At 54.7% G+C, this 13,684-nt stretch overlaps 1 protein-coding gene across 3 annotated transcripts in view; it reads left to right on the top strand.

Annotated features, from left to right (window-relative positions):
* Nucleotides 1–8,688: 8,688 nt before the first annotated feature.
* The window catches only part of LOC310888890 (SKI family transcriptional corepressor 2-like), a 35,221-nt gene continuing 30,225 nt past the window's right edge, over nucleotides 8,689–13,684 (top strand). For 2 of the 3 annotated variants that reach the window (XM_083852509.1, XM_083852510.1), the window contains exons 1-4: nucleotides 8,689–8,831; nucleotides 9,296–11,465; nucleotides 12,096–12,156; nucleotides 12,482–12,556. In XM_083852509.1, coding sequence (XP_083708635.1) covers nucleotides 9,330–11,465; nucleotides 12,096–12,156; nucleotides 12,482–12,556 — 2,272 coding nt within the window. In that variant the 5' untranslated portion in view covers nucleotides 8,689–8,831; nucleotides 9,296–9,329. Of the gene's footprint in view, nucleotides 8,832–9,049; nucleotides 11,466–12,095; nucleotides 12,157–12,481; nucleotides 12,557–13,684 lie in introns of those variants that run through there. The other variant, XM_083852511.1, reaches the window with a different exon arrangement.

The raw sequence follows: 13,684 nt of genomic DNA, 5'->3' as shown, positions 1-13,684 counted from the left end.
TAACCCAAATTAGCTGAAGGTGAGAATTTAAAAGTGGATTAAACTCCATGAAACCCCTGTGAAGGTTGTTCTTATTCAGAATTCAGGTGGTCTTCATTCAATTTAATTTAATTCACTTTGGAAATTAATTCAGATTAATTGTCCTAACAGTCTTTATGTACCTATATTAGATTAACACTGGGGTAATAAAATGAATTGTAGCCCACTGGCTTCAAGATTATTTTTAGATTTATACCAGGAGGCTCTAGAGAGAAACTCTCCCCTGTGTGTCCAGAAGCCAGTGCTTTGCTAGTCAAGACAAAGGAGTGGGGGATGCTTCTGGAAATAGCTAAGCAATATTCTTTCAGCTTTTGGGACAGTACTTTTATGATCAGGAAATACAAAGGAGGTAACAACAACAGGTTAAATGCCACTGCTTGTGAGCCCTGAGTAGGGAGCCCGCAGTCTTGCCTTCACCTAGGACCCGATCCTGCGTTTGTCATATTCTCTTGTGGGGAAAGAAAATAAAATCCTTTGACATCAAGAGAAACAATATCCAAATCTCCTAATTCCAGACAATCCAATTTTATATACCCGAAGCCAAAAGAAAATCAAAACTCCAGGAGAGGGCCTGCTATTTGGGAAAAAGATTAAAAAAAAAAAAAGTCTTAGATAACTGCTCGAAATCTACTCAAAGAAGGAGACTCTTAGTAAGAGTTTCTTCTTGAGAGATCTGCCCAGAGGCTTCTTCAGAAGGGATTTGGTCGTTTGCAACTCAGGTCTGGAGTTTGAAGCCCCCTCTTACTGCACCCGAATTTGGGTGTGGGGAGAGCGGAGGCAGCATGTGCCCACCTGCAGCCCTGCCAGGCTGGGGGTTCAACCAAACCGGGGGGGATGGAAAATCAGGGCTTCTGATTCTTCCTGGGAGCAGCCAAATGCTGCCATGGCCAGAAAATAACTTTTTGAAATTTCTGAAAGGTTTTTGGCACTTTTCTGTGGCATTCTCTGAAGCACCTAGAGGTGCTTTTCTCTGAAGTCACAGTAAGCCAGGGGGGACCGGACCGAGCAGGCTCCAGTCTGCTAAATCCTGTTTGCATCTTCAGATTTAGGATGTCAAATAGTTGCCAAATACATAAATAAACTTTCAGTCGGTCCAAAGAAATAATTGCAACCCCCAGCGTGATGGAGCTTTGATAAAATGGTAATGACGCTCCTAATGTAAATAATAAAAATACTAGTTTGGGGATTTGGGAGAAAGGGGGGGGGGGGCTTGCCCAGCCCGTACCCCCTCAGAGCCACCCCCAGGCATTGTATTTCAGAGCAAAAGTGCTTCAGACCTCCACGGAAACCCGAAATCCTGGCATCGCCGCCCCCAGCCCAGGGATGGGGACAGGTCCACGGGGACCACCCGGGACTCTGAGGGTCCCGAGCTCCTCGGGACCTTCGGGGCAAAACGCGGGGAAATTCGCCACCCCCCCCCCCCCCCAACCGCTTCAGTTTTGCGCCAAAGCACAGCGCAAAGGCGAGCAGCAGCCTGGCAGGGAGGGCTTTGGCACGAGGGCTTGAGGGGGGGGCTTGGGGGAGAAGACCCCTCAGCCCCTTGCACCCCTCCAGCTCCGCGGGGAGCAGGGGTAGGATCCTGCCCTGCGGACCCCTGGCTTCACGCACGCACCAAAGCGACTTTGGTGCCCGGGTAAATTTGACCTGTTTCTTGGCTCAGATACGTTTCAAAGACTTTTTCCGTTTAATATATATATATATATATATAAAAGATAAAAAGAAAAAGGAAGAAAAAGAGAAAGGAAGAAAGGTTTATTAAAATTAAAATAATAACAACACAGGCTTTGGGGGCACCGAAGTGCCTCTGTCGGGAGCGCGATGCGGTGCGCAAAGCTTTCCCGGTGCTGGGTTTGGGGCCATCCCGGCCCGAGGGGGCCGTGGGAGCCCTGGCTGTGCCCCTTCATCCCATAAGCTTGTCACCCTTCTCCCGGAAAAGAGGATCAAGGGGGCACGGATGTGGACAAACCCCCAGGCCTCCTCTCCACCTTCCCAGCCCGGCTCCTTCAGGGTCTTTATCCTTGACGGGGAAGGACACAGCGGCGGGACAACTGGTGACTCCCTCTGGGGGGCCAGGAGCCCCCTTTGCTGGGGGAGGATGGGACACGACACTCTCCGGTCCCCCAATACCTTGGGGTATGCACGCAGCCTAACAGCGCAAGCTGCGGTGCTCCTCTCCTTGCAGCCAGCTGCAGGCTGTTCTCTTAATGAATTACTAATGAGTTAAAATTGGACAGCCGGCTTAATTAAAGCGTAGAGGCAATGTGTTTACCACATTGTAATTGAACTCGTTAGAGCCCCGGCTTTGTGTTTTTAAGCAGCCGCCTTGTTCTGCGTATTGAGTGATCAGTGGGGAGTATTTGCTGGGGGTTCTGTAGGGTCAGCTGTGTGTCTCCTTTCCCCTCTAGCCATGTTGGGCGGGGGGGGGGTGCACTCTTCTGTCGTCCCATGAAGCGCCCTGTGTTGCGGAGGTGCTCGGCTTTCAGTGGGAGAGGCAGAGAAGGGGTGCGGGGTTTGGTTTTTTTTATTATTATTATTTTTATATTTTTTAGGGGAAGGGGGGGGGATCTGGGGAAGCAGAGCCCGCCCCACACCAAGGTGCCTCTTGCCCCCCTCCAGCCTCACGTCATAAGGCGTGGGGCACCCCTTCTATCCTCTGCAGCCGTCGGGGTGGACTTGCTCCGGGAGTGGTGGCAGAAGGGGGGGGGGGTGGCTACTGGTCTCCCGGCGAGGAGGAGGGGGGCTGGGGAAGGGGGCGGCTTTCCCATGCCGCTTGCAGGGCGCTGCTTGGCTTTTAGAAGGCGTCCGAGACCTGAGCCACCCGCGGCACAGCCGCCGTGACAGAGGCAGGAGCCAAAGTTCCGCGGAGTGTGGCCCGGGGGGGGCCCCCGTGGAGCACGGGCGGCCAGGTAAACCCGTGGGGCTGGGGCTGGAGGGGGGAGCTTGGGAGGGATAGAGGTGGGGGAACCCCCCTCCTGGGGCTGAGAACGAGGAGATATCATCACTTGTTGTCGCGATGGGTCGTACGGTCCTGGGGGGGGGGGGGGAAGGATGGTGCTTGGCACCTGATGGTGGGGCAAAGGGGCCCAGGGAGGACCCCTCGCCTTGTCCCCCGCAAACTTGGGCTGGGCGATGAATTGGGGCTGTGCGTCTTCTCCTTTCCCTCTCTCGCATAGCTACATATATAACTTATGTTTTTTCTAAACTTCTGTTCGAGATTGTGAAGTTCGGGCTGGGTTTAGGGAACGGCCGGGAGGTGCAGGCATGGGTGCTCCCCAAAGCGGGGACCCTTCGGGGGGCTCGGTCTCCACCTCCCCCCCCACCCGCCGGGAGGGGGCTGGTGTGGGGGGAGAGGGGCTGGGAAACACCAAGAGGTGGGATAGGAGACGGCAACAGCCTCTACCAGTAGCTCCGGGGTTTAACGTCGTGGGGAGAGAGACGACGCATTTTTATTAGTATTTGTACCGACTGCGCCCGGAGGGTTTTTGGGGCTGGAGAGCTGCGGCCAAAACGGGGGAAAAAACAGATGCAGGTAGGGGCAGTCCTGGGAAAAGCCCTCTTCCCTTCCCTCTCCCCCCCCCCCCCCCCCCAACCTTTGCTCGACGGCTGCATGCTTGTTGCACGGCTCCTGCCCGTCAGCTGCCCCGGAGCAGGGGCTCATCGCGGTGTATGCGAACCTTTGGAAACCACCCATATAGAGCTGACTGTAGGGAAAGCGCGCTTGTAGCAGAACATCCTCCTCGACGAGTCACTTCTTAACATAGTGATGGAATCACGGCGAGGAAGGAGGGGGATGTGGTGGTAGAAGGGGAAAGAAGTTCCATTTGGTTGGAGAGAGGCAGAAGGTGACGAGCCAGACCCCGAAGTGGGTAAGGTGAACTGTCAAGGAGAGCAGGAGTGTAGAAGCCAAACAATCTCAATCCCCGGAAGTTGTTTATTTCTCAAAAAATACAACTCTACATAGCAGGAAGTTACTGCAGACACTTTTCAATAATGAATGAATCTCCTGTAATAAAATACCCACGTAATTAGCTAGTCAAGTACGTGCATTGTGCCAAGCCTTTTGCAACTTTTTGTTGAAAATCCGACAAATCCTCTCACACAGACTCTTAAGAAGCAGCTTTAAAAAAAAAAAAGAGCAAACCATCACCCAGCATTTCTCCTCCTTTTATGCCGTTTCTGAAACGCGAAGCGTAACTACTCCTGAAATATAACAAAACTAGTGAATTCAGAAGAGTCATTTAACATTCACTTAAAGCTGAATGTTACAGTAAATAAAGAAATCTCTTGATTGCAGTAGTTGCAACAAAGTAATAATAAATCAGTGGGTGTTCATCAGTAGTGATAAATGTATCATTATTACTGTGTGTTGGGAAACGGGGTTTGGAAAGTACTTCAGACTTCTTAGTGGCAAGCTTGGTGGCAATTCGTTTCTTAGCATGGAAAAAAAAGCCATATAATTTTATACACAACTTAGGTGAAAATAAATTTGTCTGTATATTACATTTTTAATTTCAAGATGGTTATTAAAGCCGGTTCATTATATCTCCTCCGAAAGTCTCAGCGTTCATCTTAATTGCCTGCTTGTACAAGCTGCTTTCTAAGACACCCAGGGTTACTGGGCTCTGGAAGAGGCAAAACTGAATTATTTACTGAGGCGATGAGTCTTCGCCCCATAACGTCACGTTTCCCTCGGAAGTTTGGGATCGTCGGTCCCAAGCCCGGTCGGGGCCTCGGTTTACTATCGTGGAAGTTTGTTGCTCATTTAAATACTTAAAGCATGCGCGTTGCTGATGGAAGACGTTCAGAGCGGTTTAAATTATGCGTCGGAAAGCAAAATCAATAGCTGAGGTGTTTTTCGTTTGGGATTTTTCCCTCCCCTGGGGGTTAATTAACCCACCTCTAAATGTGCAGCTATTGCCCCCCGCCACCGCGTCCCCAGACAGGACAAAAATAGTTTTTTTGCGCTTTTGGGCGCTGGGGAGGGGGAGGATGGGATGCGTCGCAGCGGTCTCCTCGCGGGTTGCGAGTCGCTTCTTCTCCGAGGAAAGCAAGATCGCGAATCGCGATTTTGGTGCTGTTTCGGGTGGGTGGGGGCCGGTGGGGCCCCTTCCCCCGACGGGGGTCCTGGCGTGTGCTGGCGGGGGTCTGCACATACCTTCGGCGACGGCCAACTCGGTTTTCATCACTCGGAGCGTATTAAATTGGGAAGTTAACAGGGCTCCCTCAGACAAAAGATGATGCTGTTCGCGCTTCCTTTCCTTCAGCTGCGGCGCTGGCTTTCAGCTGCTGGAGGGGTATCAAACTCCCCCGAAATGTCCGAGCCCTAAACTCTCCTCTCGCTTGAGTCTTTTTCCCTTTCTGTTGTAATGATTGTAGACGCATCTTTTCGAGGCGTCCTTTTGCCACTGGAAAAAATCCGCGTAGATCTCTGCCCTTTTGTTGTGCCTAGCTGGGTTATTCAAGAGCAGAGACAAAAGCCTGAAGTGATGTGATCTAAATGAGCTCCGGGATTTTCCAGATGGGACCACCTCTATTCCAAATGCCCCTCTGCTTTCCGCTTAATATAATAAAACGCGATAAAAAAAAAAAAACTTTGAAAATGGTCTCGCTGTAGACCAAGTAGCGCAGAGAAATGTACCCAAAACTATTTTAAAAACCTCCTTTGCCGCCTAAATTTTGTTAGGAAAAACGGGTTTATAACGATACCTTGTGTGCCTGCTACTTTCACGGCTGTAAGTTTCAATGGGATGTGGAGGGGTGGGAGGAGGGAATGGGTCCGTGTTGGGGGTGGTTTTCTTTGTAGTTTTTTAAACGCAGTGAGGTTATCTCGTTCCTTGTGGCCTGTCTGCTGCAATATTTAAGCGCCGTGGAAGTAAATAAAGGCCGTAAGGATGGGATGGGGTGGGGTGGTTTAAACTTGGCCGCTTTTCTCTGCTGCTCGTTTTTGCACGAAGCAATTCGCAGCGAGATCTGCTGCTTTCGCCTCTCTTCCAGCCACTCCAGGGCAGGATCGCGATAGGGAAGGGAAGAGGGAAAAGGAGCCAGGACTCGTGGTTATCCCTCTCAAGCTCCTGGGAGAAGTTCGTCCGCTTTCCCCTCTCTCCTCTAAGGAGGCGGCTCCAACCCAGCCATTGCAAACGGCAACAGAAGAGAGAGAATGGGGAAAAAAAAAAAAAAGACGAAATGAAGGGGGCTAATTGGAGGCGGTAGCAGGACGGGAGCCCGGCTCTGCAGCTACTGGGGGGGGGAAGAGTGCGGATACACCTTCCAAGTCGGGATGGCCGCCCCGCCCCTGGTGGGGTGCGGGCTGGGCTCCGGCCGGCCCCGGTAGTGTCTGTGGGGTCGGTGGCGGCCCGGTGGGACGCGCCCTCCTCGGGGCCACCTGCGGGATCCGCCCGGCCCCTGGGCAGTCCGACCTTTCTCCATCACCCTCACCCCGCGCCCTTGTCGCGCTGCTCCACGAGGATTCCCAACAGGTTTACGTGGAGAAAAAGTAGAAAGGTGTATCTGCTCGCCCCGGTGCTGAAGCGGATCGGTCTGCTCCCACCTTGGAGAGCTCCGCCGAGCTGAGGCCCCTCGACGTGGCTGTGCTGTGTCACACGCACTGTCCGGCACTCTCCTGTCCACGTGGACTAAGTCCCCGTGGGGTGCAGCTCTCCCTACAGCAGAAATTGAGGAAGCCATTGAATTTCTGCTATGGACTGTGAAGAGACCAATGGAGCTGAGCAGATGAACGAACAAGTTTACTTTTGCTTTTCGTTTAATGACCATGAAATAAGAGGCAAGCTGACGACTCCCCCGGACCGAACCTGTGTTTTCAGCCTCTCTCGGATTGCGAAGCTCGACCCGAGGGGGGACCTTCGTTGAAGGCGCGTTGCACGACCCGCGCGTCCCTTTCGCCCCTTAAAACAGCTTGTAACCCTCCTCTATCGCAGGGCTCAACGCCTGAAGCGAGGCTACACATCCCTGCTTCTCCCGGAAACCGGGAGAAAAACCCGGAAACCCGATCCCGCACCGGGGGAGCGGACAGCCCGGCGGCCTCTGCAGAGATGCACGCACCGAGCTCCCGCAAGGGCCGGCGGCTTCTCCCGGTAACCCCCCTGTCCTTCCCGGTGCCGGCCAGGCACCGAGGGAGAGAAGACAAGGAAGGGAGATTTTTTTTTCCGTGGCGTGGTAATAGATCATACAATTTGTGACACGGGTTTAACCAATAAAACAATTTGAATCAATTAGCTGGCGGAGGAGAGTTTTGAAGTGTAAAATTCACGTCAGTGTGGCTAGGAGGCATTGATTAAAATGTCACCAATGTGAGGCTTACAGCTATTGTTCACACGAAAACAGCGGGCTCCGTGCAGAAGAGGCTCGGGAAAGCGGGAGGGAGGGAGAAAGGGGGGGGGCTCTGTGTGACAGTCGCGGAACGGGGGAGAGCGGAGTTTAATAAGAAGTGACAGAAGTAATAAGGAGAGGTGTGATTTTGCCAAGTTAGCGCGGACCCGAGCGATCGGGGGGGCTCTGCCGTTCCGCTGCCCGGCACAAAGAGCGGAGAGAGCCGGAGATGCCCGCGGGTGTCCTGGTCGGCGCCGAGATTTTCGTCCGGCTCTGGGACGGTCGAGCGAAAAACAGAAAGAAAAAGGAAAAACACACATCACTTTTTCGTGGGTAAATGCGCAGAAATGTTTGGCGTTGCTCATGTGGATGAAGAGAAAGACGGAGATGGATTAATTTTTGTGAAAAGGAAAAAAAAGAACAGAGGAGTGTTATAAAACACCCGATAGTCCATATTTCCCCCCGGTTTAGCCAGAAGAGAGTTGTTTGTTTGTTTGTTGTTTTTTCGGCGGATTTTAGCCGGTTCCGCAGTTTTCCTCTCCCCAAGACGGCAGTGGGCGGATTTGGCCTCTTCGCTCCCTCCTGCCGCCGGGATAGGACCTTCGGCAGCCCCCTGCTCCCTGCCGAGGTTCGGCAAGACCGTGAAATATCTACGTTTCACCTGTTTGGGGGGGGGGGGGGGGGGGGGAGGGGAAGGAGGTAGACGTGGCAGCCGTACTGCAGACTATTTGCGGGGATTTTTATTTTTTTTCCCCTCGTTGGGGGCATAATGCAATTAGAAAAATCCCATTTGCGCCGTGTTGCTCTTTGTGAGCTCCTCAGCGAGAACCTCAGACCGGGTCTGTCTTTTTTTTTTGGCCAATCGCAATTTGGGGAGGGGAGCGCGGCACCGCCACTCTCGCCCGGGTCGCAGCAGCTGCGTTGTTGCCTGAAATCAACATTTATTTATTTATTTATTTATTTATTATTTTCCCCTCTCTCTTTAATTTTCCCCCTCTCTCCCCTAGCTCTGTATTTTCTGACGGTATTCAGAAACAATTTGCGGAAAGACGCGGCTTTTCTACTCATTGAGCGCATCCAATTCCTCGGAAGCGGACCATGGTGGGGAGGGGGGGAAGGCAAAAGTCCCCCCATCCCTTAAAAGGAGACGGAGCGCGGGAGAGGCCGGGGGGGCGCTGAGCGGGGTCCCGGGGGACAGCGACGGGGGGAGCGCGCCCCGACCTGTGGCGGGGAGGGAGGGAAGAATGGATGGAGGAAGGGCTGGGGGCCGGACTCCCGGCCGGGGGAATGTGTGCGGCATAGCCCGCCCCCCCCCCCCGCTGACGTCACCGCACCCGCGTTTTGGGGGGGAGGCAGAGAGGCGCGGAGGCTCCGCGCAGAGGCTGGGTCCTGGTGACCGCGCTGCTACGGGGAGGTGCCGTTGGAGGGGGACCTGGCGGCGGCACGGCTAGAGAGCACCCGCGGAGGTAAAGGGAGCCGGGAGGGCAGGGAAATGATCTTTTTCCATCTCCCTTCCCCGGAGGGGGCCCCCTCCGGAGGATGCTGCCGGGCGGTTTTCTAGGATGGGGAGGTGGATGCGGGCTGGGGGACGAGGGCTGGGGGCCGTCCTTATGGGGAGGGTATGGGATTTGCTTGGGGGGAAGCGGAGGGGGATGCGTGGGCCGGGAGAAGCGGGGTGGCCGTCGGAGAAACGCTGTGTGCAAACGGGCCCGGCTCTCAGCACCCCGCTTTGTTGTGGAGCCCCGCTCTCTCCCTTGTCAGGGCGGGTTCAGGGGCCGGGGCTGCCGTCGGGGAACGCGGCCAAGTGGGGAGCCGCACAGGGATGCTCGGCACCCGTCCGACGGGGCAGGCGGACTCCTGCCCGATGGGGGCCCCGGCTGACGGCTCTGTCTCTCTCTCTCTCCCTCCCTTTCTCCCCGGGCGGCCGCAGCTGGAGCAGAGCAGCCCCCCCCGGCGCTGAGGAGATGGCGACGAGCCCACTGCCCGGCCTCACAGACATCCTGCTACCATCGCCGTCCAGCGCGTACCCGCCGGACCCCATGAGCCAGCCACGGGCCAGCCATGCCGCCATGAAGCCCAACCAGGTGGGGCAGGTGATCCTCTACGGCATCCCCATCGTGTCCCTGGTGATCGACGGGCAGGAGCGGCTGTGCCTGGCGCAGATCTCCAACACGCTGCTCAAGAACTTCAGCTACGAGATTCACAACCGGCGGGTGGCCCTGGGTATCACCTGCGTGCAGTGCACGCCGGTGCAGCTGGAGATCCTGCGGCGGGCTGGGACCATGCCCATCTCCTCCCGCCGCTGCGGCATGATCACCAAGCGGGAGGCTGAGCGGCTCTGCAAGTCCTTCCTGGGGGAGAACCGGCCGCCCAAACTGCCGGACAACTTCGCCTTCGACGTGTCGCACGAGTGTGCATGGGGCTGCCGGGGCAGCTTCATCCCAGCCCGCTACAACAGCTCCCGCGCCAAGTGCATCAAATGCAGCTACTGCAGCATGTACTTCTCCCCCAACAAGTTCATCTTCCACTCGCACCGCACCCCTGACACCAAGTACACGCAGCCTGATGCCGCCAATTTCAACTCATGGCGCCGCCACCTCAAGCTCACCGACAAGAGCCCCCAGGACGAGCTGGTCTTCGCCTGGGAGGACGTCAAGGCCATGTTTAATGGCGGCAGCCGCAAGCGGGCCCTGCCACCCGTCCCCCTGCCCCCTGCCACCACCGCCGCCCCCTGCCACCCGCTGGGCTCGGTGAAGGCGGCGGCCACCGTGGCGGGCGGGGGGCTGCTGAGCCCCCACCTGCTGGCCGCTCCTCCGGAGCTGCACCAGAAGCGGCCCCGCTTCGAGGAGGACGACGAGCTGCAGGAGGCGGTGGCGGCGGCGGTGCATGGCAGAAAGAGCCCGCGGAGCTACCCGGTCATCCCGGTGCCCAGCAAGGGCTCCTTCGGCGGTGTGCTGCACAAGTTCCCCGCCTGCGGGGGGCTCTTCCCGCACCCCTACGGCTTCCCCGTCGCCGCCTTCGGGCTGTGCCACAAGAAGGAGGAGGGCGTTGGGGGCGGCGGGGCCGAGACCCTCGGCGGGGGGCACAAGGCTGGTGGGGGGGCGTCAGGCGGGGGGCTCTCGGGGCTCTTCTGGTCCGGCAGCAGGGACGCCGCCTTCTACCCGCCCTTCTGCATGTTCTGGCCGCCCCGCATGCCCGCCGGCCTGCCGGTGCCCACCTACCTGCAGCCGCCGCCGCAGCCCCCCGGCGCTTTGGGCTGCTCGCTGGACGACGGCGCCGGGCTGCTCCGCCAGGCCTTTCTGGACCTCTCGGAGCCCGGCGGCGAGCCGGGAGCCCCGGGGCTGGCCGCGGCCTCCGCCGCTCCCCCCCAAGCCGCCGCCGCGGTGCGGGACCCGCTCTTCGAGTCGGCCCCTGGCGGAGGCGGCGGCGTGGAGCCGGCCTCGCCCGCAGCCTCGGAAGGGGGCAGCGGGGGAGGCGGCCGGGTCCCCTCGCACCCCCCGCACCTGCTAGAAGCTGCGGGGGGTGACCGCAAGTCGGGTGGTGGCGGCGGTGGCTACCACCACTCCAGTGCTTTCCGCCCGGTGGGCGGCAAGGAGGACTCGGAGAGCCTGGCCAAGCTGCACGGCGGCCCGCGCCGCCCCGCCTCGCCGCTGCAGCTCCTGCTGCCGCCCCCGCCGCCCCCCGAGGAGGGGGGCTACGACCGGCACCCGAACCCCCCGCCGCCGCCCCCGCACCACCTCCTCTCCCCCGGCGGCACCAGCTGCAGCTTCGCCAGCGAGGAGGAGGAGGCCGAGGAGGATGAGCCCGAGGTGGACGTCGAGGGGCACAAGCCCCCCAAGGAGGAGGAGGACGGAGAGGAGGAGGAGGAGGCTGATCACCTGGTGGCCTCCAGTCGCTTCTTGCTCACGTGGGGTCCGCTGGAGAAGGGTGGCCAGGATCGCCCCACTGCTGCCATCCCCTTCACCCGGCCACCCGTCGAGGAGAAGCCGGGCGAAGGCCAGGTCCCACCACAGCCGCCTCCCAGGCACCCCAAGGCCGGCAGTGGCAGCAGCAGCCCGGCACACCACCCGTCGCTGGAAGAGCAGCTCTCCTACAAAGATGTAAATGGCCCCTTCAGGCTTCATCCTGAGTGGGCTGCGTGGCAGAGGGGAGGCTGGATGGGTCCCCCCACCATGTGCCGGGCCACCATGGGGCCTGGTGCGGTGGCAGGGCCACCCTGTGTCCCCACCCCAAAACCGACCCACTGCAGCCCCTCATTCTGCTCCCCGGCACCAAGCCGTTTTGAGGCGGCGAGTGCCTCACAATGTGCCCAGCACACCGGGCCCAGCCCAGTCCATCTCTGGAGGCTTAAAAAGAGCAGATTTATTCAGTTGTTGTCTCAGTGTAGCACATGGCTGTTGGTGTCTGGCACCACAAGGTCTTCCGTGGTCATTGCGAAATGGCACACCCCTTCATCCCAGGTTAACGCTCGGGAGAAAATAATCCAGGCCCAAACTTAGCCCCTTGCCCACCCCGCACGCACCTGGGAGGTTACCCACAAGTTTCCAGGGGGACACATATTCCTTCCCGAAAGGCAGTTGTGAAAGAGAACATGGTGGGATCCCCCAAAATGTTGTTCCCGTGGGTGCTCTTCTTGTGCTCGCTCTTGGTAATCTGTCTGAGACTACATATCTGCTCCTAATTGTTTTCAGTATTGATTTTGTGCGTTTCGCTCTTTTCTGTTTTTCTAGAATCAGAAAAGCAAGGAGAGTAATCAAGTCATCTTGCCCACAAAAGAGGATAATTTCTCAGGTGAGTACAGGCGTAGGTCTGCCCGCTCGCCGTAAGGTGTGGGAATTCGCAGTTGCATGTGTTGTGTGGGTTTGTTCTGTCCCTCAATTTAAACAAAAATAAATTACTTCCATGATTTCAATTAAAAAAAAAATCCATTAAACATTCTAATAGTCTCTCTGCAGTGGTAATTTAACACTATATTCATTCACATCCAAAACGCATCTCTGTGCGTGCTGAATTTACCAATATGTATTTACTTTTTTCTGGATTCTGATACTCATTCTGGTTTGCCGTTTCTTGCTGGCAAAAGTATTTTAAGCACTGCCTTTTTTTTGGATTTCAGATAAGAACAAGGAGCATAATTTTTTCATCACAGATTCAGAGCCTTCAGGAGGAGACTTCTGGAGAGATATAGCAGGTAGGCTCAGAAGATGGTAGAGGATAAAGAGACAGACAAATTCATAATCAAATGTCTGAATATTTAGTACAAGGGTAAAGATAAAAACAATTGCAAGCAGATATAACAGAAAAATGCAAATAGGTGGAAAGCAGTGACATTAATAGGAATAAGATTATTAATTGCTGGGCATACATATTTCAGCAGAAATTTCAGAAATGTATCAAGTTACACAATGAAACAGGCTGGAAAAGCATAAACTGACAATAATTGAAATGTTCTCTTTGAAACCTTCCATTAAAAAGGATCACAGCTTATTGCTTTTAATATCTGTCAGAAAGACATTAAAGGTGTTTTATGACATCTATGCCAACATTTATATTATCTCCATGATAATGATCTCTACACAAAATGTATAATACATTTACAAAAATTACATTATACAAATTAAATGAAACCACCTTTTACTGATTGCTAAATGTCTCCAAGGGGTTTGGGAAAGACGTGATTAGAAGTTTTGATACTAAGTTGTCTATTGCAGTGTCTTAAGGAGAGGGTTTTGTTTCTTGGGAAAAAGGAATCTAATTTTCCATTTATGTAATGCAAACTGCCTTGGCTTTGACTATTCACGGTTAATTGACTGTCAAACGAGGTTGTTATCCTCAGGCAATGTCTGCAAATTTGCCTGTCAAATGAGACAGCAAGCAGGGAGAGAGAGAGTTGTACAAGGAGTGGAAATGAAGAAATCTTATATAATAGCAGAGAACAATTGAAAGATCACAAACATTTGTAAATCTGTCCCATTTTAAAGGGCATTTTTAAGGAATACTTGATAAAACCTACTTTAGGTATAGCATATCAGGAAGAAACCTATCAGTGTTTTAGATTTTGTCAATTTTGTGATTGAGTTGGATCAAGGTTGTGGACCAGTGGATAGTACCTAATTACCTTCTGTACTTTGAAACAATTACTGCTGATAGCACAACAGTGATACTAGCAGAACTAAACCTTAAGAACCCGAGAATTTTTAGGAATACAGTACATTGTGCATAGGAAGTGTCCTGCGCTGTGGCCAATATATTTTGAAAAAAAAAAATGTTTTTTTTTTGTCTTTTCAAAAGTGATTCTATCCATGCTCATTTTAAAAAG

The sequence above is a fragment of the Anser anser genome (genome assembly GCF_964211835.1).
Source record: "Anser anser genome assembly, contig: SUPER_W_unloc_3, whole genome shotgun sequence".
NCBI lineage: Eukaryota > Metazoa > Chordata > Aves > Anseriformes > Anatidae > Anser > Anser anser.
This window is presented reverse-complemented; position numbering and strand designations above follow the sequence as displayed.